General features: G+C 46.6%; 1 protein-coding gene and 1 long non-coding RNA gene across 2 annotated transcripts in view; both read right to left on the reverse strand.

The window, feature by feature from the left end:
* The window catches only part of PARD6G (par-6 family cell polarity regulator gamma), a 59,692-nt gene extending 54,203 nt beyond the window's left edge, over positions 1-5,489 (reverse strand). The window contains exon 1 of the mRNA XM_035317991.1: positions 5,302-5,489. Coding sequence (XP_035173882.1) covers positions 5,302-5,373 — 72 coding nt within the window. The 5' untranslated portion in view covers positions 5,374-5,489. The remainder of the gene's footprint in view (positions 1-5,301) is intronic.
* Positions 5,490-8,188: 2,699 nt separating this feature from the next.
* LOC118162465 overlaps positions 8,189-27,469 on the reverse strand; it is a 27,076-nt gene continuing 7,795 nt past the window's right edge. Inside the window, exons 2-4 of the long non-coding RNA XR_004748465.1 lie at positions 12,923-13,062; positions 9,121-10,237; positions 8,189-8,444 (exon numbers count right to left, since the gene is read on the reverse strand). This is a non-coding gene — a long non-coding RNA (uncharacterized LOC118162465). The remainder of the gene's footprint in view (positions 8,445-9,120; positions 10,238-12,922; positions 13,063-27,469) is intronic.

Raw genomic sequence — 27,469 nt, forward strand, 5'->3', positions numbered from 1 at the left:
GAGCTTTCACAGGAGCACAGGGCCGCAGAGAAGGGACCTGATGCGCGGGCACACCTGCCCAGACCTGACGGGGACCGGGAGCCGCCTGCTGGGGAGGGAGGCAGAGGGATGGCCCCAGGCCGGGTGGCCCTGGGGCTGCTGCACCGCGCCCTGCCCCAGACATTCCTGCCTCCATTAGCTTCAGGAATTTCCAATGGGAGCGGGACTAACTGCGCCGGGAGATTTTGCCTGCCCTCAGAGGGAGGGAATGGCTCAGAAGGTATGTTTCATCGTTAACTTCTGGCCTGCATTGTAAATGTAATTAGGGACAAGCAATCCGTCCAGGGAAGTGCTTCTTGGCTACTAAAAGCCCCGATTAAGCACCCACAAAGCCTCTTACAGAGGCGTGATACGGGACTACTGAGGACAGCACTATTAATTGCCCCCTGAAGAACTCCTCAGAGGTGGCTGGTCCTGCAGGCAGCTGGACTGCGGAGCCTCCACAGGTATTTTAACCTCCGAGAGGAGACATTCCTTTCTGACTCCGGCTGTAAACAGCTTTTCAGCTTTATACAGCACCTCAGCAAATTAAAGGCCCCTTGTTTGGTGCCCTTTAGGGCTGTTTCAGTGTGCCCGGGCTAAAATTCAGAAGCCAACTCCAAAAGACAGACTTGTCGGATGAAGTTTCGAGAAGATCAGAAGAAACTCCCGAGCCACTAGGATAAGAGCGGCTATGAAAGCAAGGGTGAGAAGCTGGAGGTGGGATCCAGCAGAGAAGAGCATGGCAAGGGCTAGCCTTCTGGCCAGTGCCAGCCACCTGCATAGCACAGCTGGCACCACCCCAGCCTGATGTACAGTAACTCACCCAACTGTGGTCACTTTCTCTCAAATGAATTCAATGACGGACCTCAGTGTGACCACTTCAGCAAGTCACCCTGCCATGAAAAGCAAAGAGCTGTAAAAACAGAGGAACCAGCAGCTCAGCACATGGTAGTGAGTACGTAGGGATAATCACGGTACCTGCTGTCAGCAGCTCGGCAAACACGGAGGGAACAGAGCAAGCATAAGACTTCTTAACAAGTTAACGTTTACAGCCCGAGATCTTCCTCTTGACACGTTTTGCAAAAATCCAGACTGACTGAAGTCGATATTGCTGTGGCATACTGTCTTCATTTGAGAGGGGAAGCATTGCGGTTTTCTCAGTCCGTGCCACATTTGGTTTGCATATAATCAACTGTTTTGAAGCTCAAAACCAGCGGTTAAAATCAGCTGGTCACAGGGCTTTTCACTGCAATTATTTTCATTGTGTTCTAGGTATGAGAAGTATGATCCTAACTTGGAAGAAACTAAAGTACTGCTTAGAAACTTAAAGTAGACTACATCGTTTTAAACCTAGAGGACGTCAAAACAGAGCGATGCTTCTTCAGCACTTTTGAAGTGTGCAGCACATGGAAAACATTTCTTGAACTCCAGAAGGCCTGCATGACTTTCAGGGTTAGAGGAAAATCACACGAAGTACAAAAGGATGGAAAAGACTATCTGTAGACCTCTCTCAATTGGTTAACACCAGACAGAGGAGAAGCAGACCTTTACAGTCTCTTTGGAGGGGACTGGTAAAGGCAAGTTTGCTCTTACCACTACCGATACAGCTAACACACCGCTTGGTGTTACACATTTCAAACGTGCAAGGCAAGAGCTGAAGTGTCACGTGTACGTGCAATATTGTTAAAGTTATCTGAACTGCATCAGCAACTTCTGGAGGGAAAAAAAAAGGCATTGCAGGTTAAAACAGCTATTTTTTTTAACGTAACAGCCAGAGGTGCCCTTCTGATATGAAGCAAGATGACATGCACACCAGACAAGGCACCCACAAGGTGTTTGGCTGTTACTCCAACCCAGCACATGGGAAGAGAGTTGCTGAAGCATTGCCTGACTCACACACGTGTCCAAGACCCAAAGACACCATTTTATCTGCTAGGCACTTCTAAAAGCACGGAGCACAGCTGACCCCAAGCATGCCCTCTGTCTTCAAGGACCATATCACTATCACATCTATATCCTGGACCCATTGGAATATGACCAAAAGTTTATTAAAAATCCAGTAGCAGCATTCAGCTGAACACCACCATTTACTGGAACAGAGAAGAAACAGGATGGGAGGAGAGAGCAACAGAAATATGGTTATAGTTAAGTGGATATATTTATCTTAATGGGTTTGTTTATAGCAGAAAGATGTTAGTCATATTGTTAACTTGTAAATCAGTTGTTAATACAAGAAAATATGACACTTAATATAGCAGAAATGTCACAATCTCCCATCCAGTATCCAAAACAGCACTTGAGTCAGGTAGCTGTGCTTTTATAATCCTCAGCTACTATTGAAAGTTTTCATCCTTTAGAAAGGTTTAGCAACTAAACAAGAGGGCTTTTTTAAAGGACTATTTTGGGGGGGAACCAAGAGTCCCTTTGAAAATCCGAAAGTTAATTTGTACTGGTATATACACCTTACAGGGAATAAGGTAGTAGGAGAAGGAAAAAAATAATTCTACACTGCTTTTAAGCCAGAAACATAACACTGTCAGCTTTAAAACGCAAAAACACTCTCCCCCAACCAAGTCAGAGAGCTACCATTTAAAGGCCCGAGGGAATCTTATACCTCTACCATTCCAGAGCATGCAAGTGACTGGACAAGAAGTGTACGCTTAGCTGATAGCTACCCTCCTATTTGAATAGCTATATGCGCAATTCAGAAAATTATATTTATATTTTTCACTTGATCGGAGGAGGGTGAGATAAAATTGACTGCATGGAACTAATTAAAGAGGAAGTCTCAGCATTAACGTATAGTAATTCCCATTTCATAAGCTTTTGTTCTTCTGGAAGCTTACTCATGGAGAGAGGGACCTTCAACCTCTCTGCAAAGCTAGAGAGAGAAAATGAAAACAGGGCTGCAATCTCATGCCAACATGCCAGATTCTTAGTAAAACAAACAAAAATCCCCACACACTGTTTGCTCTGGAGATCGTGGTAAAGAGGAGAGAAAGAGTCATCTGGAAACCTTTTCCAGAGATTAGAGGTAATTTCTTCAAAGGGAACAGACACTCACTCCTCTTGTCACCAGGCTGAGGAAGGGAGCCACAGAGTACTAGACACATGAGAATACACAGTTGTTTTAAGCCAGCAAGATAATGTGCCTTCAGTTCCTGCCTAAAAGGGCTGAAACATTTATTCTGAGCTATGCAGACAACACCTAGATAACAACCGAGCTTCTAATTTACTCTGTTGAGAAAGACTCGAGAAGAGAAAAGGGATAAGATATAATTACGATTCAATTATTATTTTCCTATGACATGTGCCAATTTCTAAGCAGGTTTCTCTTTCTCCTTCCGCTCTCCCATCCAGCAATAAGCTCTTAAGTGTTTTGATTATAAGGCCAGCTTTCAGGGGAGGAGACAGGCAGGGAGAAAGCACAGAGCCTGAAGGAAGATGACTTCTTAAAGCAGAAGACTATTGCAATTGTAATTACTGCCATGTCTGAGAACAAATGCACACAGAGAGCTCGTGCTCCAACTTCACCTTCAGTACCTTCTGCAGCACAATGAGCAGGAGACTTGTGAAGCACCTTCCATTTGCCCAGAGAAAAGAGTCGACCTGACATACACCAAGAAGTACTATACAGAGCCACGAAACTAGTCCTTTGGCAAAGATTTGTAGCCAGGAAACACATCACTCCAAATGCTCCTGCTGGAAGAATCACAAGGCATCAAAATGTCTATGGACAGAGGCATCGGGAGCGGCCACATCCTTTGGGGCCCCATTCCCAGCTGGCGTGATGGGTCAGGCTCGGTCCAGGAGAGGTACAAGTCAGTTCGGACCAGCTGTAATCCCGTCACACACGAAGCTCACACGTTCACGCCGTGCAAGAAAGACGCTGATAAATCAGAGCTGGCTGCCAGGATGCTCCTTCCCTTTTTATTCATTTACGTTTTAAAGTAATCCCCTGACATGCATCAGAAATCATGAGATTTAAGGCTCCTAGGGATTGCCAAAGAAGTGTCTCATCTGGGATGGTACTGAGAACCTCACAATCTCTCTCCTTCCAGTAACTAAGGGCACTTTCAAGAACTTTCCTTTGGAGAAGAAACACAAAATTCAGGTACAGCTAATCCTCAACTAGCCTGGAAAAAGTTCGGCCAGTTTTCACAGGCGCCACATCTGAATGGCGACCACTGCACTACACCAGCTGGTTGGCTGCTTATCCTTACTGGGGGAACCACCCGGCTACCGTAAGAGGGGCAAGCCCGTCAAAAACATATAAACAATTTTAAAAGTCATGTTTTCACGCCATCACCCACCAAACTGCCCACTGATAATTTCTCACGGGGGTTCCCTCATGGCTGCCCCAAGCCTGTGCAGAAAAGGAGAGGCTGCTCCAAAGCAGCACCCTCTCACCTTGAGGGGGTCCTCGGCCCTTCGGGGGCTCCCCAAGACCCCAGACTCCAATCCCCTGTCCCCGGGGGGTGCCCAGCATGGCGCTGGGGCCGGGCTTGGCCGCGGGTGGGTGCCCAGGCAGCCGCGAGCTCTGGGACTCAACTTTCTCGTTCTGGGGCAGGCCGGGACAGGCCTGGCGCTTACAAAACAGCGGCAGCCCAGGGCTGGGGAGGCTGGTTACGGAACGCACACGACGGTTGGAGGGGTTCATTTCTCATTTTATTTTTGATTTCGTTTTTTATTTCTTCTCCTGTTTGCTTGCTTGTTTCCCCAGGTCCATCCGATCTGCGAAAGCCGTCGCCGTTTCCAGAGGGCTGCCCCAAGACCATCGGTGCGGGACGAGGTGGCTGTAGGGGCACCAGCCCCACCAGGGCACGACGCTCCTACAGGTACGATGCCCCTGCGTGGCCCCTCGCCATCAGCTTTCCCCCGGACCCCCTTTATCCCCCTAAAACCAGCCTCCGCCGACCTCCCCGCACCTGGAGCCCACCCTCCATTTCGAAGCTCGCTCCCAGCTTGGGGCTGGCGACCCCAGTGCTACCCGTGGGGGCACCCTGAAGGCTGGTGGCGCCCCCTTCCCACCCAGCCGGCCACGTTTGTTTTTTTTTTGTTTGTTTGTTTTTTTTTTTCCCTCCGGGAGCACGGCGGCTGCAAAACGGGGCTGCCCACCACGGCGGTACCGAGGTAGCACGGGGGGCACTTTCCCGACCGCCCGGGCACGCCGAGCGCCGGGGGTGCGGGCGGTGAAACAAAAGATCGAGCGGCGGCGGTTGTGTGGCGCCCGCCCGCCCCGCTCCCGTCCCCGCTGCCGTCCGCGGCGGCGGCGCTCACCTTGCTCTTCACTTCCACCGCGCTGCACTCCAGGTAGCGCAGAGTCTGGGACTTGTTGAAGCTCCGGTTCATCTTCCCGACGCCGCGGCCGCACCGCGATCGCCTCCCGGGGCCGCCGCCACCGCCGCCAGCCCCGAGCCCTCCCGCCCCGCGCGCGCGGCCGGCGGACAACGGCGGGGCGGGCGGCAGGGACGGCTAGGCCACGCCCCCTGTGCTAGGCCACGCCCCGCAGCCGCCAAGCCACGCCCACTCGCAGCTAGGCCCCGCCCCCGAATGTCTGAGCCCCGCCCCTGAGCCCCCCCCATGTCGCTCCCGCCCCCCCCCCCGGGGCTGTGCCCCCTTCGGGCCTGCGGCTGGCCTCAAAATGGCAGCCGCGAGGGGGGGGCCCTGTCGGTGTGGGGTTGGATTTCCTAGTTTCGATAAATAAAAAGTTTCATAGATTTTCAATAAATGTTCACGTTAATTGAAGTAAATTTGGTGCTTATTAAGTTTATTTGGGTATTTCATGCTCCTTTAAGCTCCATTACCATCCTTTCCATAGTAACAAACCCCTTTCCAACTAGTAATGCCTACCGAGCTGTCTGTGACCGCAGGGGGAATCCCAAAAAGTGAACCAAAAAGCACAAATATTCATGATGACATAAAAGCCATGCTGTGTTCATAAAGCATAAAGACCGGTTTTCCAAAGCGTGACAGAGAGCTGAGGGGACTTCCACTCGCCCTGCCCCGTCGATTTCCACCACATGCATACACGGCCCTCTCCTCATCTGCCATGTCTTTGAAGCCACTTCAACAAGATTCCCTTTCTGTTGCTTTTTCTTAGCTGATCACTTCTTCCTCCCAAAAGAAAACGCGTCAACTAACCTGAATAACACTTTAATGTCAATTTTGTTCAGATCTCCGTGACTTCAAACGTGAAGACGAACAGACTTTTGAAATACAAGTGTCTTAGTCAAATGAAATCCAATTTGAGTTAAATATATCCATTAGTATGTAAAAGTAAGATGAGCCATTTTTCCCCAGTCTGGTCCAGAGAATGACTGGTCTCCGGATAGCTCACTGGTGAGGCTGAAGTAGGTGGGTAGAAGGCCGGAGCATGAAAACCTGACTGTATGCTTTAATTAGCAGAAAAACACAATAATAAGTTAATAGAATATATTAGGTTTGATCCAAGCTTCAGCTCAGTCTATTTATTAAAATTTGCTGAGACACACAGGTTTTTTTTTTTTACTTTTCCAAATTACTTTCAGGTTTACACCCTTACGTCCTGAACAGAGCTCAGGCCCGACGAGGACAGCTTCAGAAACCAGCAGGGCCTTCTTCTCCACCGATGAGCAGGAACCCGAAAATGCGTGTGCTCCGGGGCTGCCCAGCCCCATGTCACGGTGGGAGCTGCTGCTCCTACCAGCTGGTTTCCTCCTCACACTCCTGCCACGTTTCAGCCACCGAGATGGTTTTAATTTAACTGCTGTTACTCAGGCACCTTTTCTCTCTTTCCTTTTTTTTTATTTTTTTTTTTCTGTCGTCACCAGCCAAAGGCATCACGTTCCCTTAACTATTTCTTTAAATCTTCGTCTGCTTTGGTAGCCAGTAATTTGTTTGCCCTGTTTCTGACCTAAAGGGATGAAATTGTGTTTTTCAGCGTGCAAGGGGCTTCACTGACTGGCTGCATGCCTCGTCAGTGCTAACAACAGTCATCTACATGCTCTGAGAGGTAAAAAAATACCCCAGGCTCATATCCGGGGATTCATTTTCCCCCTCTCCCCACACTGAATTTGCAGGAGTTACAAACATTAAGTCCTGAGGGCTTGGGGGAACTGCTGCAATGCCAGACTGGTTCTGGTTTCTCTAAATGCGAAGAAAACCGCAGCATGGCAAAAAGAGGAGAAGAGTTGGGATGAAAACTGTTGCTTTTTGTGCATGGAGCGGCATTCCTGCCACAACAGGGATGGTTTTTACTTTATTGTTTGCAGAGGACAATGGCAGGGGACATCATGGCACAGGAGGCTGCCCATGGGGCAGTGATGGCCACACCAGGAGAAGAGAACTCTGCTGTTCCACTGTCCCTGCCCTCTTGGTGGAACGCCTTCTTTTTCTTCCCTTTTAAGAGCTTTTGCCTTCAGGCCTTCCAGACCCATGTGTTCATTTAATAGGAAAAAGAGTAAAGAGAGGTGGCTGTTTGCTCTCAGGTGTGGGGAAGCCCCGCACTTCTCTACCAGAGCAGTGAAGCATCAAGGAAACTTTTTGCATGACTTTGCTATAAAATAAGCCAAGGAAACCTTTTGCATGAGGTTTGAGTGCTATTACATACTCCAAGATGAGAGGTCAGAGCTGTAGCTGAGAAGACCTCACCTGCTGAGCTGCATGCACTGCAGCACCCACCAGTGAGGGTGGAGATGGATGTTTGCCTGTGCAGCTCCCAGGATTTCTCCAGGACACTGATCCGTGCTACCGACATCTTCTCCTTTCTTTGCTTATCCTGAACACTAATCCCCAAATTAATAATTAATTTAAAGACACTTCTTATCAAAGGCCTGGTGTGCAGGAGTGTCTGCCTGATTCTCTTCCCCCAAGATAAAGCTATGCTTCACTTTGTCCCTTCTTACAGTTGGTCCTACTTCTCCAGTAAATTGAAGCATAATTATAAGTTGGCAAGCACAGGATACATCTTCTAATTAGTCCTGTACTATCAAATAATTCATGTAGTTGACATCATCTTTATCTTCCCAAGCACCTTTCCTCTGTGAAACTATGATTTAAGTTAGAATGGGCAGTAAAAACACAATGCAACTGGAGTAACTTTTCTGCTGTAGCTACCAATTTTTCTAAAGGACATAAGCTGACCATATCTTCATAAATTAAAGGAATAGTAGGAAAAGCATCACTATTAATTTTAAAATTTAATGCCAGTAAGAGAAAACTGCTATAGACATAATTCCTTCTGCTTATGGTCCAAGTGCTTATCTAACTTGCTTAGTGAACAGAGAAACCAGCCCTGTGGCATCCTTCTCTAATTCTTCTCAATTGCAAACTGTGTTTATTCTATTTTGGGTAACCATTTAACTCATAGGAATGCTGTCTGGCATATTTTTTAGTCCTGGAAGCTGAAGCTGGGTTTTGGTAACAAGGTAGGAGAGTACAACCTGTGGTGGTTTTACTGTGCTAGGCAGCTGAACACCACAACCACTCTCTCACTTCCCCTCCTCATTTGAGGAGGGGAAGAAGTAAAGGAAAGAACAACTCAGGGGTTGAGATAAGGATAATTTAATTAAAGAGAAAAAAAAAATTATTAAGGAAATATTATTATTAATTAAACAATTCAACTAAAGGGAAAAAAGGGAAAGGAGAAGAGGGAGGGGGAAAGGGAATAACTAAACAAAACAAGTAAAGGCTATGTGGAAGTGCAGAGGAAAGAAATTACTCTCCACTTCCCACAAATGAACGATGCTTGACCACGTCCTTGAAGCAGGGCCTCAACACATGTAGCCGGTGTTCGGGAAGAGGACAGACGTCTTCGCAACGAGAGCCCACCCCTCCCCTCTTCTTCCTTTTTCCACCTTTTATTGCTGAGTGTGACATCATATGGTACGGAATATCCCTTTGGTTGGGTTAGGTCAGCTGCCCTGCTGATGTTTCTTTCCCACTTTTTGCCCACCCCCTAGGAGGGTTAGAGAGAGTCCTGATGCTGTGCCAGCACTGCTCAGCAGCAGACACAACACTGGTGTGATACCACTGCTGTTCTAGCTACAAGTGCAGAGCGCAGCACTGTATGGGCTGCTGCAGGGAAAGTTAACATCCCAGCCAGACCCAGTACACAACCTTAGCTCAGTCTCAGTTCCTCATAAAAACACTGAGGTTTTCAGCCAGGCGTGGGATGCAGTTAACTGGAAGGAATAACCAAAATCTTAACAAAAATATAATTTCTGAAAGCTTCCATTTGGAAAATGACTTGAAGGTAAAGGAACAAATAAATAAACTAACCCTGTATTCCTGCATTACGTTTTTAAGGAATGTATAAGGTCTCATGCCTAGCTATTAGGTCAAGCCCCCTCAGAAGTGGATGGAGGCATCACCCGATAGTAAGGAAAAATAATAAGGAACTGATGAAGCAATGGGAGTCCTACAGTGTGCCAATTTTGACTTTCACTTACTGACTTGAATCCCTAAAAAATGTAACTTCTTACCAAAAAATATTACCAGGTGACTTTTTAAGCCTGTTCTTTGCAAAAGTTCTTTGGCAGAGCTGCTAGAGCAGTTACCATACTAAGATAAAGACAGACATTGAAAGATGTAGTTCCTGATTATTAATAATGATTTAAAATAAATAAATAAATAAATAACAGAGGGAGAGGTCACACATATTCACACAGCAAAATCCATCCAATGTTTGCCAGACTGCTGCACATAGCTGTACCAGGCAGGAACCACCTGATCTTGTCAGAGCTAGTGAAGCAGATCCCGCATGGAAAGGCATCATGAAGCTCTTAATCGTCTGGGACTGGACGTAATCTCTTCCTCACCCACCTGATTTGCAGAGAGATTTGCCAAGAAGCAGCTTACTACATTAGAGATTTCTTCCAGCCTGCGTTCATGCCCTGTAAACGCTGAAGTTTTGAAATGTTTGTGCACAATCGATCCTTTCCAGAGCTTTCAGCAACAGCACACAGTCCCATGTGAGGAGTCCTTCAAAGCAGCTGCTTAGAAATGCATGAAGCATGAGGCACATTTTATCCTTCTTCCCACAGGCCGAGGGCCAGATGTTCAGTGGGTGCAAAGCAGCAGAGCCTTACTGTGACTTTTTGGGGGCCGGGACAAATTATACCAGCCAAGAATCCGTCCGTAAGCCTTTCGTCCAAGTGACTTTCCCTGACCTCTGTGGATAAAGGGCCCGATTTTTTAATCTCCGGACCTAAAGTTCATCCTGCACTGCCATCCACTGCAAGGCAAAAAGGGATGTGAAATATTAAGGACTGCTGGGTCACGATGCTGAAGAGGGCAATCTCACAGAGCATCCCTGAAACTGTTTCTCCAGCCCAGTTTGCTGAACTCTTCACAGGCTGTCAGCTGTGAGGCATTTACCTACTTTTTTTCCTGTGTTTCTGCTGTTAGCCATGCTCTTTGTGTCTATTTTCCTCCAAAGCGAGCTCGCCTTTGCACCTTCTTATACAAAACAATAAGGAAATGTCTCTGCAGAAGTGATGTTCCTATGCTTTTTCTTTTTTCCTTCATAATTCACGTTTTCCTGAAGCATGAATGAGGATTACTTGCAGGGGTATGGCTTTCAGAATCAGGCCTTTTGGCCATTTTGGTGGTATAATGGGAGGAAAAGCTCTTTCCCAGAACCAAACAATTTTATTGCATTCCAGAATCATGTGCAAAACAGTGATCCCATCTGTTCAACAGCGTTTCCCCTAAGTACGGGTCTGCCTCTAGCTTACCAGCGTGAGCAGTTCAACAAAGAAGCCTCAGTTTTCCATGGCACATTTTTCTTCAAAATGCATGACACCAGCAAAAATGGCTTCACAATAATTCACACGTTTGCCAAGGTGTATTTTCTTAGATACTGTTTTGACTGGTACAGCGACTACAGAGCAGGATGGTGCTACAGCACTTGCTCCTAAACTTACATGTCTTTGAGATCAATTTTGCCAATTCCCCTAAATCCACCATAAATTAATATACTATAAAAATATTAATCTAAAAATCAAAAGTTGATTGAAACATATTTCCTATTTTTTCCCCGATAGCTTGAAGACTTCTAAACAAAAGGCGCTTGCATTCAGCACTCTAGGTATAGGCCAGTTTGCCAGAGAGATCTTACAATAAAAAGACTGTGAAATAGAGAGAATTTAATTTATGAGATTCCTCCAAACTGAGGGCTGGTGCCTCGGATTTTTATCATCACTATCATCACCAGCAAGTTATGCTTAGCAAAGACTTCTGGGAACTCAAGGCAGAGCTTTTTAGTTGCTTAATTCTGCTTATCTTAATTTCTATGTGTCTGCTTTGGGTCACCCTAAAGACCTTTTCATGACGTCTCCGTCTTATTGCTCAAGATGCCCTCAACAGCTCTGGAAAGTCTAAAGTTTTAATCTTGCATTTTTACTTCCAGAAACTGATCTGAAAAATAAAACACAGTTTCAGGGGATGCTTGCCAGTGGAAAGAGATCACTATTTGTCTGGGACGCTAGAGTACCTTTCCCTGCCCTTGCTGGTGTGCATGCTTTGCCTATTGGCAAGGAGCAAAAGCCCACCGAGCCTGTTTTGCCCCAGAACTCCCTGTTGGCAGCCCTTTCCCCACAGTTAGAGCAGCCAGGGAATATCTGTGTGCCTCTTGAAGGACCCAGCTCACAGGTGGGTGGCAAGAGGGCTGGAAGGGTGATGTCTTCCAAGACTTCATGAAGTCTTCTCCTTTCCTGTGAAGGTCTGGAGGGAGAGTAGGATGTCTAGTGAGCTTTGACTTGCCTGACTAATGACTTTTATCAGTAGGGGGGCACCTGGGAGTGCATCCGTGGCTAGGCGATGGCTGGCTCTTGGGCTTTTGAAAGGGGGCAGCCTGGGCTGGAGACATTTCTTGGTCACCAAGGTAGGGGGAAATGTGGGCAATGTTGAAACTCCTCATGTTTTTCATCTTTGTAAGAAAACCCTCTTAAGATTCAGCAGGGCACAGAATGTGGTTTGCTAATTTTATCAACAAGAGGTAAAAATCCTCTGCCAGGTGAGCAGGCACCTTGTGGTTAAGGCAGAAGGACCAGGAGAGGGTTTGGGCTTCAGGACAGAGTAGCGGGTGTGAGCTGGTCCTTCAGCTTCTTCATTTGTAAATCAGAATGAAAAAAATACTTCTATCTCTGCATCACAGGGCTGGCACAGGGCTTAATTAACTTGTGCTTATGACACCCTGCCGGAAAGGTGTTAAGATAATTAGGAACATAACTCTTACATCTGTTCGGGCCTACTCCAGTGGGGCCGCAACCCATAATTAAGATTTCGAGCAGATGTCATAATGCAAATGGTGACTCCTAACAAGTGCAAGTATGGTAACGAGGCGCACGACTGATTCTCTTCCCTCCCAGAAGATGCATGTTCTGCTCCAGCCTTCACTGCTGTCCCTAGGCCCTCACATCTCATGCCAGCTTCAAGGGACGGTGCTGCTCAGCTCAGCATTGAAGGGGGAAGGGATTTTTTTACTGAAATGTGGTGTTTTGTGATAAACATCTAGCCTCTGTGAAGCACACTAATCCAGTCCATGCCTTGTATGCTCACCACAGGCAACTGTGGAAAGAAGCACTCGCCATTGGAAAGGATGCTAAGGGGGAGAGTGACATCATTTAAATTTTTATATTATTTTTTTTTTGGAACAATGGCCTTTTTCCCATAACTGCCTTGGCTTTTGTTCACTCTACACTGGCGCCACATGACTGGCTAGGATCTGACGTTATTCTTGATGTTGGGTGCCAAAAGAAAACAGTCTCCGGAGACCGGGTGATTGTGAGGAGTCAGCAAAACACTGACTGGTTTTGGTTGCTGTTTTCTTGTGTGTGTGTGTCGGAGGAGGAATGACGGTATTTGGTTTTGACCTGCTCCATATTTCAGACTCGTAATTGGTTAGGAAAACTCCTACCTGCAGAGCAGGGATCCGGCTTGCTGGGATCTGGGGCTGGAGGTGGTAACGCAGGCAGACGAGAGGGAGCCCAGGCTGGGTGCTCTCGGTAAGGCTGGCAACACATGGCTGGAGCCAGGCACTGATGTGCTCAGGTTCTGCTGAAGGACTGAAACAACACAGGACCCTATAAACAACATCTCCCCTCATCAAAGCACGGGTCAGTCCTTTGCATCAAGGTGAACCTTGGTTTTCCTGCCCTTCCCCTACTGTTTCCCTGGAGTTGCCCCATTTCCTCTGCTTTGCCTCATTCCTCCTCCTCACCCTGATGGTTGTTTCTTCCAGTGCAACCTGGAGAAGTTTTCCATCAAGTCTGGTTCTAGCTGGGGTTCACATCTGTGACAGGTCTCCTACCCCATTCAGGTGTCTGTGCCCAGCATGACCTGAGAGGAGCTAAGCATGCCTAACTCAGGGAGGGTTTTCTATAAATTTAACCATTCAAAACTGAGAAGCTTGTGCAAACTAGGACTCCTCGCAGGCTAAGGGTTTGGAAAAAAAATCAGATGCATGCTGGTGGGGATGCCAGAAGTCTCCTCCTCAACAAAACACTGCACAATTATCCGCAAAAAGACAGTCTTTTTCGCAAATCCCACTGTCATAAGTAATTTCCAAATGAAAGTAATTTCCAAATGAAATTTATTTCCTTCAAATATGGATAAGAGGTACATCCCCTCCTCCTTGGCAATGGATAAGCTGCTTTGCCTGAGACAAAAAAAAAAAAAAAAACCAACCCCCTCCAAACCACAAAAATCCCCAGATGAAATCAACTCTTAACAAGACTAAACTAGCCTGAGGTAGGCACCCGGGAAAGATTTCAGCTCAAACACTTACTTTTGGCAGTGCTGTAAGAAAGGGAAGACAAGATCTTATGCCAGCAAAGGCCAGGAGCATGAGGCAGGCTGTTCACTGCAGCTGCCCTGGACACTCGGTGCCCTGTTTCATGTCCATTGGTTGTGTTTCGCAGGTGGTCTCTGTTAGTTCCTACTGGCAAGGAGGAAAAAAAAAAATAATCTTTTTTTATTTTTAATGCAAAGCAGTATGAAATATGTAGCGCTGCAAGGACGACATAAGGCAGTTTGGGTAATGACCCTGCAGAGACGTAGTGCCTGTTTTCTAAAACAGCCGTCTCCTGGGGGACATTGGTTCAGCATCCAGCAGCAGTTGAAAAGACAAATTGACTCTTGGGTTTGTTAGGAGGGGAAGAGCGAAGCTCCACCAACATCCATCTGGAATACCTGGTGCGTGGTTCCAGTCCCACCCCTCCAAGATGGCACAGCAGAACAAGAAAAGGTGCAGAAAAGGGCACCAGAGATGGCTGGAGGTATGTATGATCCAGGTTCTGTACCACAGTGTGGAAAATACAGAGGAGACGCTGGAGAGGTTATTTGGTTGTTAAGTGAATCAAGAAGGTGAGCGAGGAGTGATAATTAACGCTTTATCATGGCACAAGAACTGGGAAGCATAAGATGGCGTTTTCAACACAAGTATAAAGTATCCTTCATTTGGTTTCTACTCTTCTCTTTTTACAGAAAGTGTGACATCTGGTGTAATGTGCAGCATGCTTTAAGTAACATTGTAAAGCTGCCTCAAAACCACTTCTTAGGCAAACGATAATTCTTAGAAAATTGTGCCAGCTAAGAACTAATGGTGATAAAACCTACATTTTTCTTTCTTGGGAGTCCCGTGGGAAAAGTCTGGTTTTGCTATTCCAAATTATTTTCAGAAAATGTGCTACCAAGTGTAGGTGTTCTGGAAATAGATGAAACGAAGGAGTAGGTGACAGGCATAAATATAAAACAAGAACAGTGAACTCTGCGTCACTGAGCGCGTCATGTGTGACTTGAATGCTCCCGAGAAGATAAGCACTACCCTACAGCCTGTTAGCTTTTAAGGCAGCTGCCAGGCTGCAGGAGCAAGCCTCCCCATTCAAATCAGCTTCAAGGTGAATGACTGAAGGAAGTTCCTGGAAAAAAAAGAAAAAAAAAATATCCAAAGGTATCTTTCCCTTTAATACACTGCCAAATATTTTCTTACAACAGGAAGAGTTAGTTCACATGGACTGGTGAGCCAGGATTTGGGCCTCAGACATAGGAATAGCAACATTAAAATGCATGAAATTACACTGCTAACAAGCCTAAGACAATTGGCATTATCTCCTGTCAGAGAAGCTGGAAAAGCAGTGTGAAGCAGAAGAGCCTCCACTGCCTGCAGGACAATTTCGTCTGCTAATGAACCTGTGTGTAGAAAGAACATCAAATTCATGCCAAGAGTCCTTCCCTCTCTCTTCTTCTTCCTTTTTTTTTTTTTTTTTTTTTTTTTTTCCTTTTTCTTTGCAGGAATTTGTCTGAAGCTGCTTCATGCACTTCTCCCTGACTGCTTCAGATTTCACCCGGGTTTCACTCTGAGCTCTTGAAGCCAGGCCCCCCTCCATAAGAAGACTTCCTCTTGAATTTAAGATCATATCACCTCAGACTTCACCTTCTCTTCTCCTTCTGCATTTGCACATCATTTTATCACTGCCTAAACCCAAGACTTTCTTTCCTTCAGGTCACAAGCCACTTTCCAAATGCTTTCTGTTTATTCCACCAAGTCCTAGTAATTCCTGACCATTTTTCCCATGTCCCTACCTGCCGGGGCAGTGTGGTATAAAATATCTCCAATTCTGTTTTTAAGGGGAAGGGAAAGCTCTCCTGTGGTCAACACGTTGCCTTATTTTAGCATATTTATATTAGCCTATATTAGGCCTACCAAGGAGTGATTAACTGTCAGTGCAACTTCCCTTACTGTCAGAATTGCTGCTTAGAAGATGGGCAGCCTGCATCTCCCAGCAGAGACCAGAAAGATATCCAGGGCTCCCAGGGAGGATGAGGGAGCTCTTGGCAGACAGAAGAGCCAGCCCTGGATGTATACCGGGTTTTATATACAACAGGATTAAAAACTTCACTGACCTTTGTCAGGTATCTGCCTGCTGATTCCACCCTTAACAGAACAGAGAAAGCTCGTGGGGAATAGTTGTCCATTCATTTCCAGATAAAGAGGGAAGAACTCCTCATTTCTCAGAGCTGATGAAAAAAAAAAAGAAGCTGACAAGTGAGGGAAGAAAATATGAGGATGAAATAGTCAGAAAATTAATTTTCCATCCAAATAAAATACGCAGGCATAGTATATTTTTCCTGTAAGAAACCTGATGCAAGACATGTTATCATTGCTGGATATGGGAAAGGAAGCCTTCTGCCTTCCCATCTCAGCTTGGTTTCAGCAGGTAGACAGAGCTGAAGCAGCCTTGCATGGCTCACAGAGGATGGATTTGCCTGTTTTATATCTGATGTTTTCCAACTGGGGCCTGAATTGTGACCACGGGAAGGCACCCCTGTATTCAGGGAGGCAGAGCAGCCACATCTGTGCTCCCTGAGGCCGATTGAACTTTGGGTCCTGAGTTCAGGAACAGGTTTTATGGATTGGCTGTGAATTGCATATGCAAAAAAAGGGCTCTTCTATCAACAACACTCAAAGTGAGTGGAGGCCCATGATGGGCGAGCTTTCATCAGATTATCTGAAAGACGGAGCACGGGGGTGAAGTTTATGCAGTTCATGCGGTTTGCGGACGACACCAAGTTTGTGGTGCCTGGCTACGAACACCCAGCGGTACGACTGAGGAGGATGAGGCTGGGACTCGTGGCAGGAGACACAAACTGAGCTTCAACAGGCTGGCTGCAGGAAGGAGAGGCACAGGCAGACGCTAATTTGCCAATATAGGCACCCAGACACTAACAGTGCCAGCGACCATTCCCAGGGGACAGCTCTCGGATTATTCTGTTGTTAAACAATTTTGTTCCGATCGCCGAACAATGGTAAAGCATTGCTAAAGTGTTCACATAGCTCCTGGCACGGGCTTTGTTGAGGCCACAGAGCATCTGCCAAAGAGGTCCTGGGCCAGGGACCTTCCCCGGGAGGCGGTTTGGGTAGGGGCACACTCTGTGGCGGGTGGGAGAGGTTCAATACGGGGATGTGGGGTGCTGAGTGCCAGGATTTATTTATTTTTTCTTTTGTTATTGAATTAAGACATTCACGTAGACAATTCCTTTGGGTCATGAACATTTGTTTCTGGGAGATTAGCGTGGATGTTGCTGTATTTGTCCTGCTGGTGCTTGAGAAACTGAAAGCGGAAAGGAGCAGAGAACAAAGGGAAACAGCTGAGCTCCTTTCTGCCGTCCAAAGCGAGGAAAACAGAAGCAAATAAATAACACAGATAATGCATCCGACGACTATAAGACTGAAAGGATTGCTCCAAAAGTCTGAATGGAACTAGCTACCCTCTCAGTCTATCTGCTGTTCTTGTTTAGCTGTCGTTGAAACAACAGCGTGCCAAGAAATATAAACTGCAAACACAGCATTTTAATAAACATCAAGTGAAATAAAACAAGCCAGAACAGATCTGTTGGCTCTCGCAGTTTTTTGTTTGCAAGATGGGGAAGCTGGAGGTGGGAGCACGCGGGGAGGGTATTATTTCTTGCACATGTTTGCCTGCTGCTGATTAACAGGGGCGATGCTAAAAACTCTCTGTGACTTGTTACAGGCTATAATCTTCAAATTTAGGGCCTTGTACTGCTCTCAGTCTATTCACACAAACCCTGTTAAGGAGTGTAGGGAGCCCCGAGGAGAGTTTGTGATAGGCTTTAATGGAATCTTAGAAGCAAAACCTCCTTAATTGTGCCCAAGCCATCTTTTCTCACATTCTGCAGGACAACCTTGGGTACTAATGTATTCTCCAGTCGGGTAATCTGTTGTTCTTTAACAGCGTTCACATAAATACAGGCTTAAAAAAGATCTAATTGATCGAGTTGGCTGGTCAGACGTAACAACGACGAGGGTGTAGAAATGCCAAGAGCCCCCCCAATGTGAAGCAAGTGCTCTGACACCCTTCCCTCCCTCAAATGACAGCTGCAACCCCGTCACTGTCCCTGTCACTTGCTCCATGCCTCACCAGCCCCCTGCTAACAGCAGCGATGCTGGGGTACCAGGACCCTGGGGCTGAGCTCTGCTCCCTGCCCCCGCCACCCCAGCCCCATCCGCTGCCTCCCTCCTGAGAAATCTCCCGCCTGACATTGGAGAAAATTAATGCTAAAGAGAAAATAATGAAAGCATATTACCTGTAAATTGCCTGACTAATCATGTTCTCTCTCTCCTGGGACCTATTACGCTTCCGAGCCTGCAACTTAGTCATCCTTGCAGGCGAGCTCTCCCCGTTTCCCTGTTTTGCTTGTCAGGTTCTTCCAGGATATTTGCTTATTCCTCTGCTTTCCTCCAAGCTAGCAGTTCAGTCCCACCAGGCAGGCACTCAGCTCTCCGTGCTCTCTCCGGGAAAGTAATTAAGCACATGCTTGATTTTAAGCATGTGAAACTGACGGTAATTAGGGAAAAGGTAGGCTCTACGGCATTTTTTTTTTTTTTTTTTGGCTGGCAGTTCCTTAGCTAGGTGTGATGAACAGTCCTCTAGAGACGCCAGTCTCTATCCATTGGCTTTTGAGGAAATCCTGACAGCACGTGCCCCAGTAAGAGCAGTCTGGACCTACCAGCCAAGGCGTAGCATGTGCATCCCTCGGGTAGGGTATTTTGACTCACACGGGAGATAAGTCAAGCGCTATTTTTAGCAGCCTTTATTGATTCCTGTATAATTTCCCTTGCTCTTCCTGTGGAAGTTCCTTCCTTTCCAGTAACACCAGCATTTGAAGTAGCACATCAATCCTTATTATGTGTCAAACCTTACTTTCTGTTTTTTCCCAAGCCTCAGCACGATGCGGAAACTCTTAAACACAAAGTCTTCCTGTAATTTAAACACCCGGCCGTACGCGTAATTCAAATAAGATGTGGTGAGCACTGATGAAGTTACCCCCGGGCTGAGCAGAGAGTGCAGCTTTCTGGATTATTCGCGGGAGGGTCGATACAGCGCTGCAAAGCACTTCACTTTGTCAGAGAAAGGAGGAACAGCTCAGGGACGGCTAAATGTTAAATGAGTCTGGCTCTGCACTCGTGTGCACTGGCTCTGTAACACCCCTTTGGTGGCTCTGATTTATTCTGCCCTTCCGAAAAGTGAAGAGGAAAAGCAGATTTTCACAATGCTGTTACGCTTGCTCTCAGAAAAGCTGGCTCTCCAGCCATGGGAAATTCCTTGGGGAGCTGCTGCTTTTAAAACACGACCACCACCAAGAAGAATCGATGCTTAAATCCATCCAGGTTGGATGAAGCATCTGCTCCCAGTCCCACCAGCAGTCTGTGCTACATTGGAGCTTTTTACACGAAGACCTGGCTATGCGTGCATATCCACAAAGCACAGAGTGAAGCAGGTACTCTACAATTTGGTCATCAGCTGTTTTTAACCCATGTGTTTGGGCATACCAGCTTTTGCCTCGGGATGTAGTAAATGCTGTTGGTTTTGTCTGGGACTACAGCAGACAGAAAGGACCTTGATCATTTCCACGTCTGAAGCACACAGAGCAGGAGTCCCTATTGCTTCCACCAAAGGTCTTAGGGCCAGATTTTCAAGAAGCATTCGGGCCTGTAAAAATGCCAGGAAACACCCAATGCGACTTAAAAATGAATGAGCTGCTTTCTTTGCTTTTAAGTATAAAATATTCAGCTTTAATCTGTTAATGCGAGCTGCACTCCAAGATTCCAGTGCAGAAATTGTTTTCCGTCCAGTCCAGGTGAGCCCTGTGGGGACATGTGAAATGAGAAGGCTCTGAAGTACTTGAAGGAGGCTTCAAATACTTGTCTAAGTGCATGTGGGGACAAACTGATACGCTCAACATCACACAGCAGTTTTCTGTCCTTGATCCTAGGCGTCCAGTTTGGGTCTCGAGTGCCAAAACCAGACGCTTAATGAATAATTCACAGGCTGCTCATCTGCAGTGATTTATCATTTTCTCCTAAGCACTGAACAGTTCAAAATGTTTCATGAAACTTAAGGGAAAGCTAAAGTCCACGACTGCTCCGCGGCTTGCTCAGAAATGCGGCTCTCCACCTCGCTCACAGCTCTGAAATGCTTTAGATTCATGTTCTTGTGCAACGCGAGCCCTGGCCTCCACGGTGTGCATCAGGACTGTTAGAAATAAATCGCGAGCTGCACGGGCCCGACACGGTATTTACCAAAAGACCGCATGTCCTCCCTTGAAACAGCCACCTCTCAGAAAGCCTGCCTCCTGCACAAAGGCACGTAGCCCGCGCAGCCCTCCAAAGGTCAGGGAAAGCAAACCTGGAAGGCAGGGTAATTGCACAAGCGGTTCCGTGAAGGCGCTCTTATCTCCTGGGCAGGAGGCGGGTGCCAAGACGCCAGGGCAGTGAGCTAAAGCAGGCTCGGGGAGGATGCGAATTCCCAGAGCCTCGCGGTGCGGACGTGCCAGAGGAATTCCTGCCTCCCTGCACCGGCGGCCCGAGGGAGGAGAGCACCAGGCACGCTTTGCACAAAGGTTCCCACCAGCCAATTTTTTTTATTTTTTATTTTTCCAAGACTGGGAGCATAGGGAAATAGAAGCTCTATGTTTTAAAAGGGCATCAGGGTTCCCCTGCTTTGGTATGGGCCACCCTTTTAACTCCAACAGCAACCTTCCCGTTCTGAGATGAAATCTGATCTGGCAGACACTTCAGTGCCAGAGCCTCTTTTCTGTTGACTCCAGAGGATTTAAGGAGATTTTTTTTGACCAACATTGCTGTTAATTTCAAACGGGCACTTGGCCTAGTATTTTTTTTTTTTCTGGGATTGACGTTACCCAATTTTGCCTACTCCAGTACTTTCTATGCATGCTCTCACTGAAGCTGTGTCCATGAAACACTTTAATGCACTTTGTTACATGTTGACAAAGGCTGGTGTCTTGCTCTGCAGACATATGCAAGCACGTAACTAACTCTCAGCCCACCTCTCCTTGACTTTGCTGGGACATCCAGCCTCTGCTGAGCGGAGCTGTATTGCACGCCCGAGGCACAAGCCCTCATCCTTATCCCGGTGATGGACTTGCACCAATGTGTCGAAGGGGCTTGGGGCCGTCCATCACCAAGCACGCTGCAAGCTTCTGAACCAGGCTGTGCGGGGAAGCTCCAGCTCAGGCACCACGGCATGGGAAGCAAGGGTGGGCAGAAACCTGGGGAAGTGGGAAGTTTCCTACTCAGAAGGAGGTGCACTCGTTGCAGGTGATGTCTGTCCTTGTGCGTAAGGATAAAAGACAATTTTGGAGTTTCTGACACCTGGTAAAACTTACTGAGCAGATGGAGAACCCAGCAAAGAGGAGCTGAGTATCGCCTGGATCCACTGAGCCCTGAGCAGAAGATATCCAAGGGCTTCCAAAGCAGCAAATCTTCTCCATAAAGATCAGACGAAGACATAGCTCTTCTGAAAGCCCAAGTTGTGTGTAATCCCTCCACACGCACCGGTATTTCCACTGTTTTATTCATCTAGAAATAACAAAAGGAGTCAGAGCTTGCCCAGAGTGAGGTGGCAAGCACTGTCTGACCGAAGTCCACATTTCTGAATCGTAAAATGAGGCAGGCTGCATGTCAAAATAGATGAAATTAAATCCTCATTTGTGGTAGTGCCCTAAACCCCCCGGTTTTGTGTCTCCCTCTCCATGTCCCGGATCCGGCTGATTTGGGATTGCAGGAGGGGAGAGCCGCGAGCAGCATTGCCCTGCCCAGCCATCACCCTGGGGACTCTCCGTGTCTCAGCTGCTGTTACTCCTTCCATCGCCCTCACGAATGCAATAATTGCTTTGCACGCCCAAGGACTGCTCTTTTAATCAACTGCAGTTCCATCAGCTGTGTGATATTGCTCGGCCAGCTGGAAATGCTGGATTTCTCTCGCGTTTGCCACAATGGGATGGGAGAAGGGAGCGAGCCACAAATCAAGCAGCAAAACACACGAGAGCTGAACGCGCCGTGATGCACAGCCATCGCCTGCCAAGTGGATGAAACACGAGCGCTCTGCTCCCAATTTGACGTCCCTGGTTGTTAGAGTCAGGATAAAATACGAACTTGAAGCATTTGCACAACAGCCATCAGGCCGTAATGAGATTTCTATCCTGTGGTCTCTTGGATATTTTAGACTGCCAGGCCCAACAGTTTGCAGCATATGGTTTAGATTTATGCTTTACATGTATCAGGCTTAGGGCATACATCTGGAAGGACACATGTAGAGTGGATACAGGTGGGCCGCTGGGGAAAAATCTTCAGCGTCTCAAACATTAGCTTTTTCTTTTTATTTATGTATTTGTTTGTTTGTTTGTTTTTGCTTTCCTGTACCCCACCTAAAAGCACACATGTATGGTCATACCTAATTTCTGTCCCTGGAAAGGCTACAGTAACTGTTAAACTACAACTCTGCCCTCCTCAGTGCTCTTAAAACAACCCGCAGGAAAAATACTAGAATTAAGAATAAGAAAACCTAAATGCTGGGATGTTTACTTCAAATACATGTGCCAGAAATATGTTTATCTGTGAATGAAATCCAAGTATCACCATGCACCTGGAATAATAGAACAAAAAACAAAAGTACTCTAGCCATGACCTCTAGCAACTGCAGATTTAAAAAGTAGAGTTTAGCAGTAAACTACACAATCTGAAAAATTTGGGATAAAGAAGGGGAAGCTGGAGCTGACACATAGGGAAATCTTTTAGCCAGTTACCTTCTGGCTTCTGCAGGAGCACAGTCTGGTGCTAAACTGGAGCATAAACCATATAACACTGAAACAACATGATGTTTGTCCCTTGCAGCTCCACCACTGGGGGTGTTTCAATGTTGTTTCAAGCCAAATGCATGGCTCTGGAGTCCCAGGTCTGAGCAAACAGTTGCTAGTGACTGCTGTGAATAGATCCTGAGATCTATCCTGGACCCTCTTTCCTCCTTTTGTGAGTTACCACTGGGGAAAGCCAAAAAAAGGGGGAACGCATGCAGCTCAGAATCTCCCTGTGGTTATTCCTGGAGCTCCTGGAGCTGCAGCTTGCTCTTACACGTGAGGAGGAAGCTGGTGGGTCAGCACTGGCACTGATTTTAGTGCAGCTAGTAACTAGCATTTTAGTCTTTTCAGTTTTTAATTTGCAAGCAGTAGACACACACAGTACTCTCAGTGGCTCTGCAAAAGGCTGCATAGTCCAGCACTGAGTATCTTCAAGAGTCCTAAAGGTAGCCAGAGAGGGAGACTAATCCCTCTATAATTATATATTATATGCATAATTATATATATATATAATTAAAATAAATGCATTATTTATTTACAACAGGGCTTTGGAAAAGTATGTATTTGATGCTGTTGAGAAGTGGGAGCCATGACAGGGATGCAAAGAAAGTAATATGAGCCCAGAGGAGAGCTGCTAGGAGTTTAGAGAAAGATGAATATTTGGATATACATATGAGCTGAGTAAAAGGCTGTGCAGAAAGTCGGTGTGAACTAGACACTGCCAGCATCTGAGGACACGAAGGGAGGGAGCAGCACACCAAAGGTGGTGGATAAGCTGTAAGTGTATGGGATGAGCTGAATGGCACTGGTGTCTGTGGTAAGCAAGTGAGCAGGTACCAGGGGCGACTTCGGGAGAATCAATATCACATCTTGCTGAGGAACATGTTTATTTAGAAACAACTAAATGAGAGTGCAGAGTGGCTGCCCCTTGCAGATTAGCTCACTGTTTATAGAAACCTCTCTCATACCTTAAAACCTTCACATTTCTGTCTCGTTTCTCTCTTTAATCTCTATAATTGACTGAGTCAATATTTCTCCAAGTCACTGACCCATAGAGAGCATCACTACAAAAGATAATGTAGAACTTTGTGGAGGGCAGCGGGGCTTTGCACCACCTCTGCTCTGAGAGAGCATCCAGTGAACCACACCAGCAGATCAGAGAAAGTGAGCCTTAGCCAAGAAAGTGGCTGCAGATTTAATTCAGAGGATGCTCAAGCCTGTGACATGGTCAGGTTGAGTGTCTCTGGCCCATGGCCCCTTCCTTTGCTTATTCCTGGTGTTTTGTACCTGTAGTAAAGTGCCTGCTATCTGTTATCTCATGACTTATTTGCATTTGCTACTGTGTGGCAGTGTAATATTTTTTAGGGTATGGATTTTCAGAATTTTGGCTCCACATGAGGATCTGGGGACTTTGTGTGCTTTTGTTCTGGGAATCACTTTTCTAGCCTTGGTGAACAAACTGCACAGACTTAAGGCAAGCTATAAAGCAAAGCAACTGCCCCTTTCCTGGAAATGCTTTGCTTGACATGCTGTTGATAGACAACCTCTGAGGAGGCAGTAACAGCTGTCGTCTTTGATTTGAATGCCTAGGATGTTTAAAAACCTAAGTAAGTTGCTCCTATTGAGAGGTGCTGGACAGACAATGTCCCTTCTCTTGTCAGAAAGTGCTAAATATAAAACTCAGGGCCTGCCCTGCAGGCTCCAAATTTGGCTGATGTAGTTGCTGTCTCACAGGGTCCGATCCCGGTGTTTGCTACACAAAATGGGACACAAAAGTACTTTCACAGTCCACGTTGATGGGCATGTACAGCTGAGAGCAGCAGAGCTGGGCCACCGGGCAGTGAGGGAAATGGCTGGCCTGGAGGCGATACCAGCTCACCACAGCCCCTGCACCTACAGGGCGAACCTCCCTCTGCCTGCCTGAAGCCCAAGACAAATTTCACATAATTTCAGCTGATGAGCTAGTCGTTCCTCATCGAGGGCCAACTGGAGTTACTCATTTTAACTCCGATTACCTCGGGCTAAAAGCACTCATGTGGCTGATGAACCACATGGAGCGCTGACCAGTTCGTGTGCCTGGAGCCCGGCCTGCTGATCCACAGCGCATGCCTTGGCTCAAGGCTGGAACCTGGTCTCCCGATCCCTGGGAAGCTCCAGCATGAAGCATCATGAATCTGGCCATGTCCCCTCTTAAACACCTCACTGCCACCCAGATTTGTCTAAATACCCTTACCGAGTTTTCTCACTGCTCATCCTGCAGGGCACTTTCAGGAAAAGCTTAGCTCACACAGAACACCTGCTAGCTGTACCCAAGGCCTCTGGCACCCTATTACCAAACACAATGCTATTCAGCTTAAAGAGGTGCTACCAGCTGGATGAGCCCCATTTATCCCTGAACATGACTTTAAGAAGAGTAACAGAGAGGGTAACTGTGGTCTGAGACAAGCTTAGGGTGGCTCAGCAGCCAGGTTGTTGGTGGGAGCTGTGTGAAGTCAGCCACTAACCCATATAGATGACATACTGGTGCTTTATAAAACAAACAAACAAACAGAAAACACAAAAACCCATCAGGTGAGCTTTGTTTCCCTCTGTCTTTTCCTGCTGTAGAGTGCTACTGAACAGCACACAGTCAGTATCTGCTTTTTAGCAGGAAGCATTTGTGTAGTTTTACGTTTAGAATGGGACTGTTCTGAGACAAGGCCTGGGAGTTGCCTCCAAGTAATTACCATTGCTTCTTTAATGAAATATATAGTTTGACTCCCTCTTTAAATAACAGAACTGCCTTATATAACCAACTATTAAAGCTTGCAAGCCTTCCTCAGGCCCATAGATGGCATATTCTAACTATTTGTGCTCTGCAAAGCCAGCAGTGGGATGGAGAGCAGAACAACCTAAAAAGCAAATTAAAACTGAAATGTTTTTTTTTTTTTTTTTTTTTTTTTCATGGGCAAAGGAGAACAGAAGGGTTTATTTTCCCCAAGCCCAGAGGCTGAGCAGTGAGGACTGCAGAGGAGATTCAGGGAATGCCCATGGTAGAATCCCGCTGGTTACTGCTGCTCCAGTGATATACAGGAAAAGTAACGCGATGGCCCAAAGCGTTTATGTTTTCTCTAAAACAAAAGCAGACTGGAAAATGAGGCACAAAATGTAATGCAGGTGGGAATTACAGAAAAGCATGCCACAGATGAATCCTGAAGGAAACAAAATTCTCCTCCATGGTAGTTGTACAGCACTGCAATGGTACATGCCATGCTAGGTCAGCTTTTAAAGGCTTATCAGGTGTCACACTGGTGGGTGACCTTCCCAGGCAAGAAAACAACAGAAGGGAAAGGGAATGGACCAGGGTTCAAGTCTGTTTGCTGTGCTAGCAATCAGAAAGCCTGAATAGCTGAAAAGGTGGGTAAGAGGAAGTATTGTCCAGATCTGACCCTTCTGGGCATTTTGAGCTTCCTGTGCAAAAATCTAATCCAAGACATTGCATAAAACTAAAGCTGTGTCTTCCTCTCTCACCTCTTCAAGATATTTACTGACGTTGTCACCTTACACAGCAAATTTCTTCCAAAGAAATTCCAAAGAGCGCAGCAAAATACCAATGCCTGCAAGATCTGGCTGTTGACCAAGAGAAATTCAGATATTGAGAATTTGTGTGAACCAGCAGGGGTAGCCAGATTCCATATAAAAGGTAAGGGAGTTTTGGATAAATAGTGAAGTCCTCTGGGACTTTGTTAAGGATGAGCGTGCTGGTTTGCATGAAGAGAAGAAAGAGGTATTGTGCTTTTAGAGCATTTTACTAGCAGACCAAAATATGGGCCTGCTGTGACCATCAGTGTTGAGTTCTGGTACTGAAAGGCTCATGTGAAAACACAGAGAATAACACAAGCCAGCACACCACAGCTTTCAGCAGGGACAACCTGTTAGGGAGGATGCTCAGAGCTTTTCTAATTACCTGTGTGCCGATCACAGAAGCCAAATCATTCCTAGCTCAGCAAAAATGATGCTCAAAGCTGTTACACATTTTGCTGTGCCATAGGAAGGAACAATGCTCGCTGGCATCCCTGGTGGGACAGATATCAATGCCCCCAGATACACATGCACAGCCCCAACAGCACCTACAGCAGGGTGTGATTCTCCATTAAGGGCAGATGGCTGGGTGGCTACAACCCAGAGCAGACCAGGTGACAAACGTATCTGACATTTTAAATGTACTCCATGCCACTTGCTGCTGCATAGGCTAGTTAGGCTAGAGTCTGAATAGCCCTTTGTCTCCATCCCTGCAAGAAAAATACAGCAAAAATCAACCCACACACGTCTTCAGAGAAGATGCTGTGTGATGTGTGAGGGGAGGGCTCAGCAGCATGTCATTTTAGTAACCCTGTGGTATGCTGATGAGTCAACTTTTGTTGAGGATTGTTGCACGCTTTTGTGGATTTTGGCACCTTCTGAACTGTAAACAGAAGAAAAAATTACTTCTTTCAGGCCAAAGTTTGCTGTTGCAGGGTTAGAGGTACCTTCATAACCTAAACTGTGATCCATCTGGAGATCTGCAGCAAAGCTCACCAAAAGCTGATAAAATAAACAGCGGATGAAGAGAATTTATATTGGAAATTATCTCAATAACAGTAATAGTAAAGCAGGCCACGTGCAAGGGTGCCGAGCATTCATCAGAAATTGTTCCGATGATCCTCAAACAACAAAGACTTATTCTTCTTTGTTTTTGTAACACATGCGATGGTGAATTTTTCAGTGTCCTTGAAACTTGCCAAGAATGAGGGGGGGGGGGGGGGGG

This window comes from Oxyura jamaicensis, chromosome 2 (genome assembly GCF_011077185.1).
Source record: "Oxyura jamaicensis isolate SHBP4307 breed ruddy duck chromosome 2, BPBGC_Ojam_1.0, whole genome shotgun sequence".
NCBI lineage: Eukaryota > Metazoa > Chordata > Aves > Anseriformes > Anatidae > Oxyura > Oxyura jamaicensis.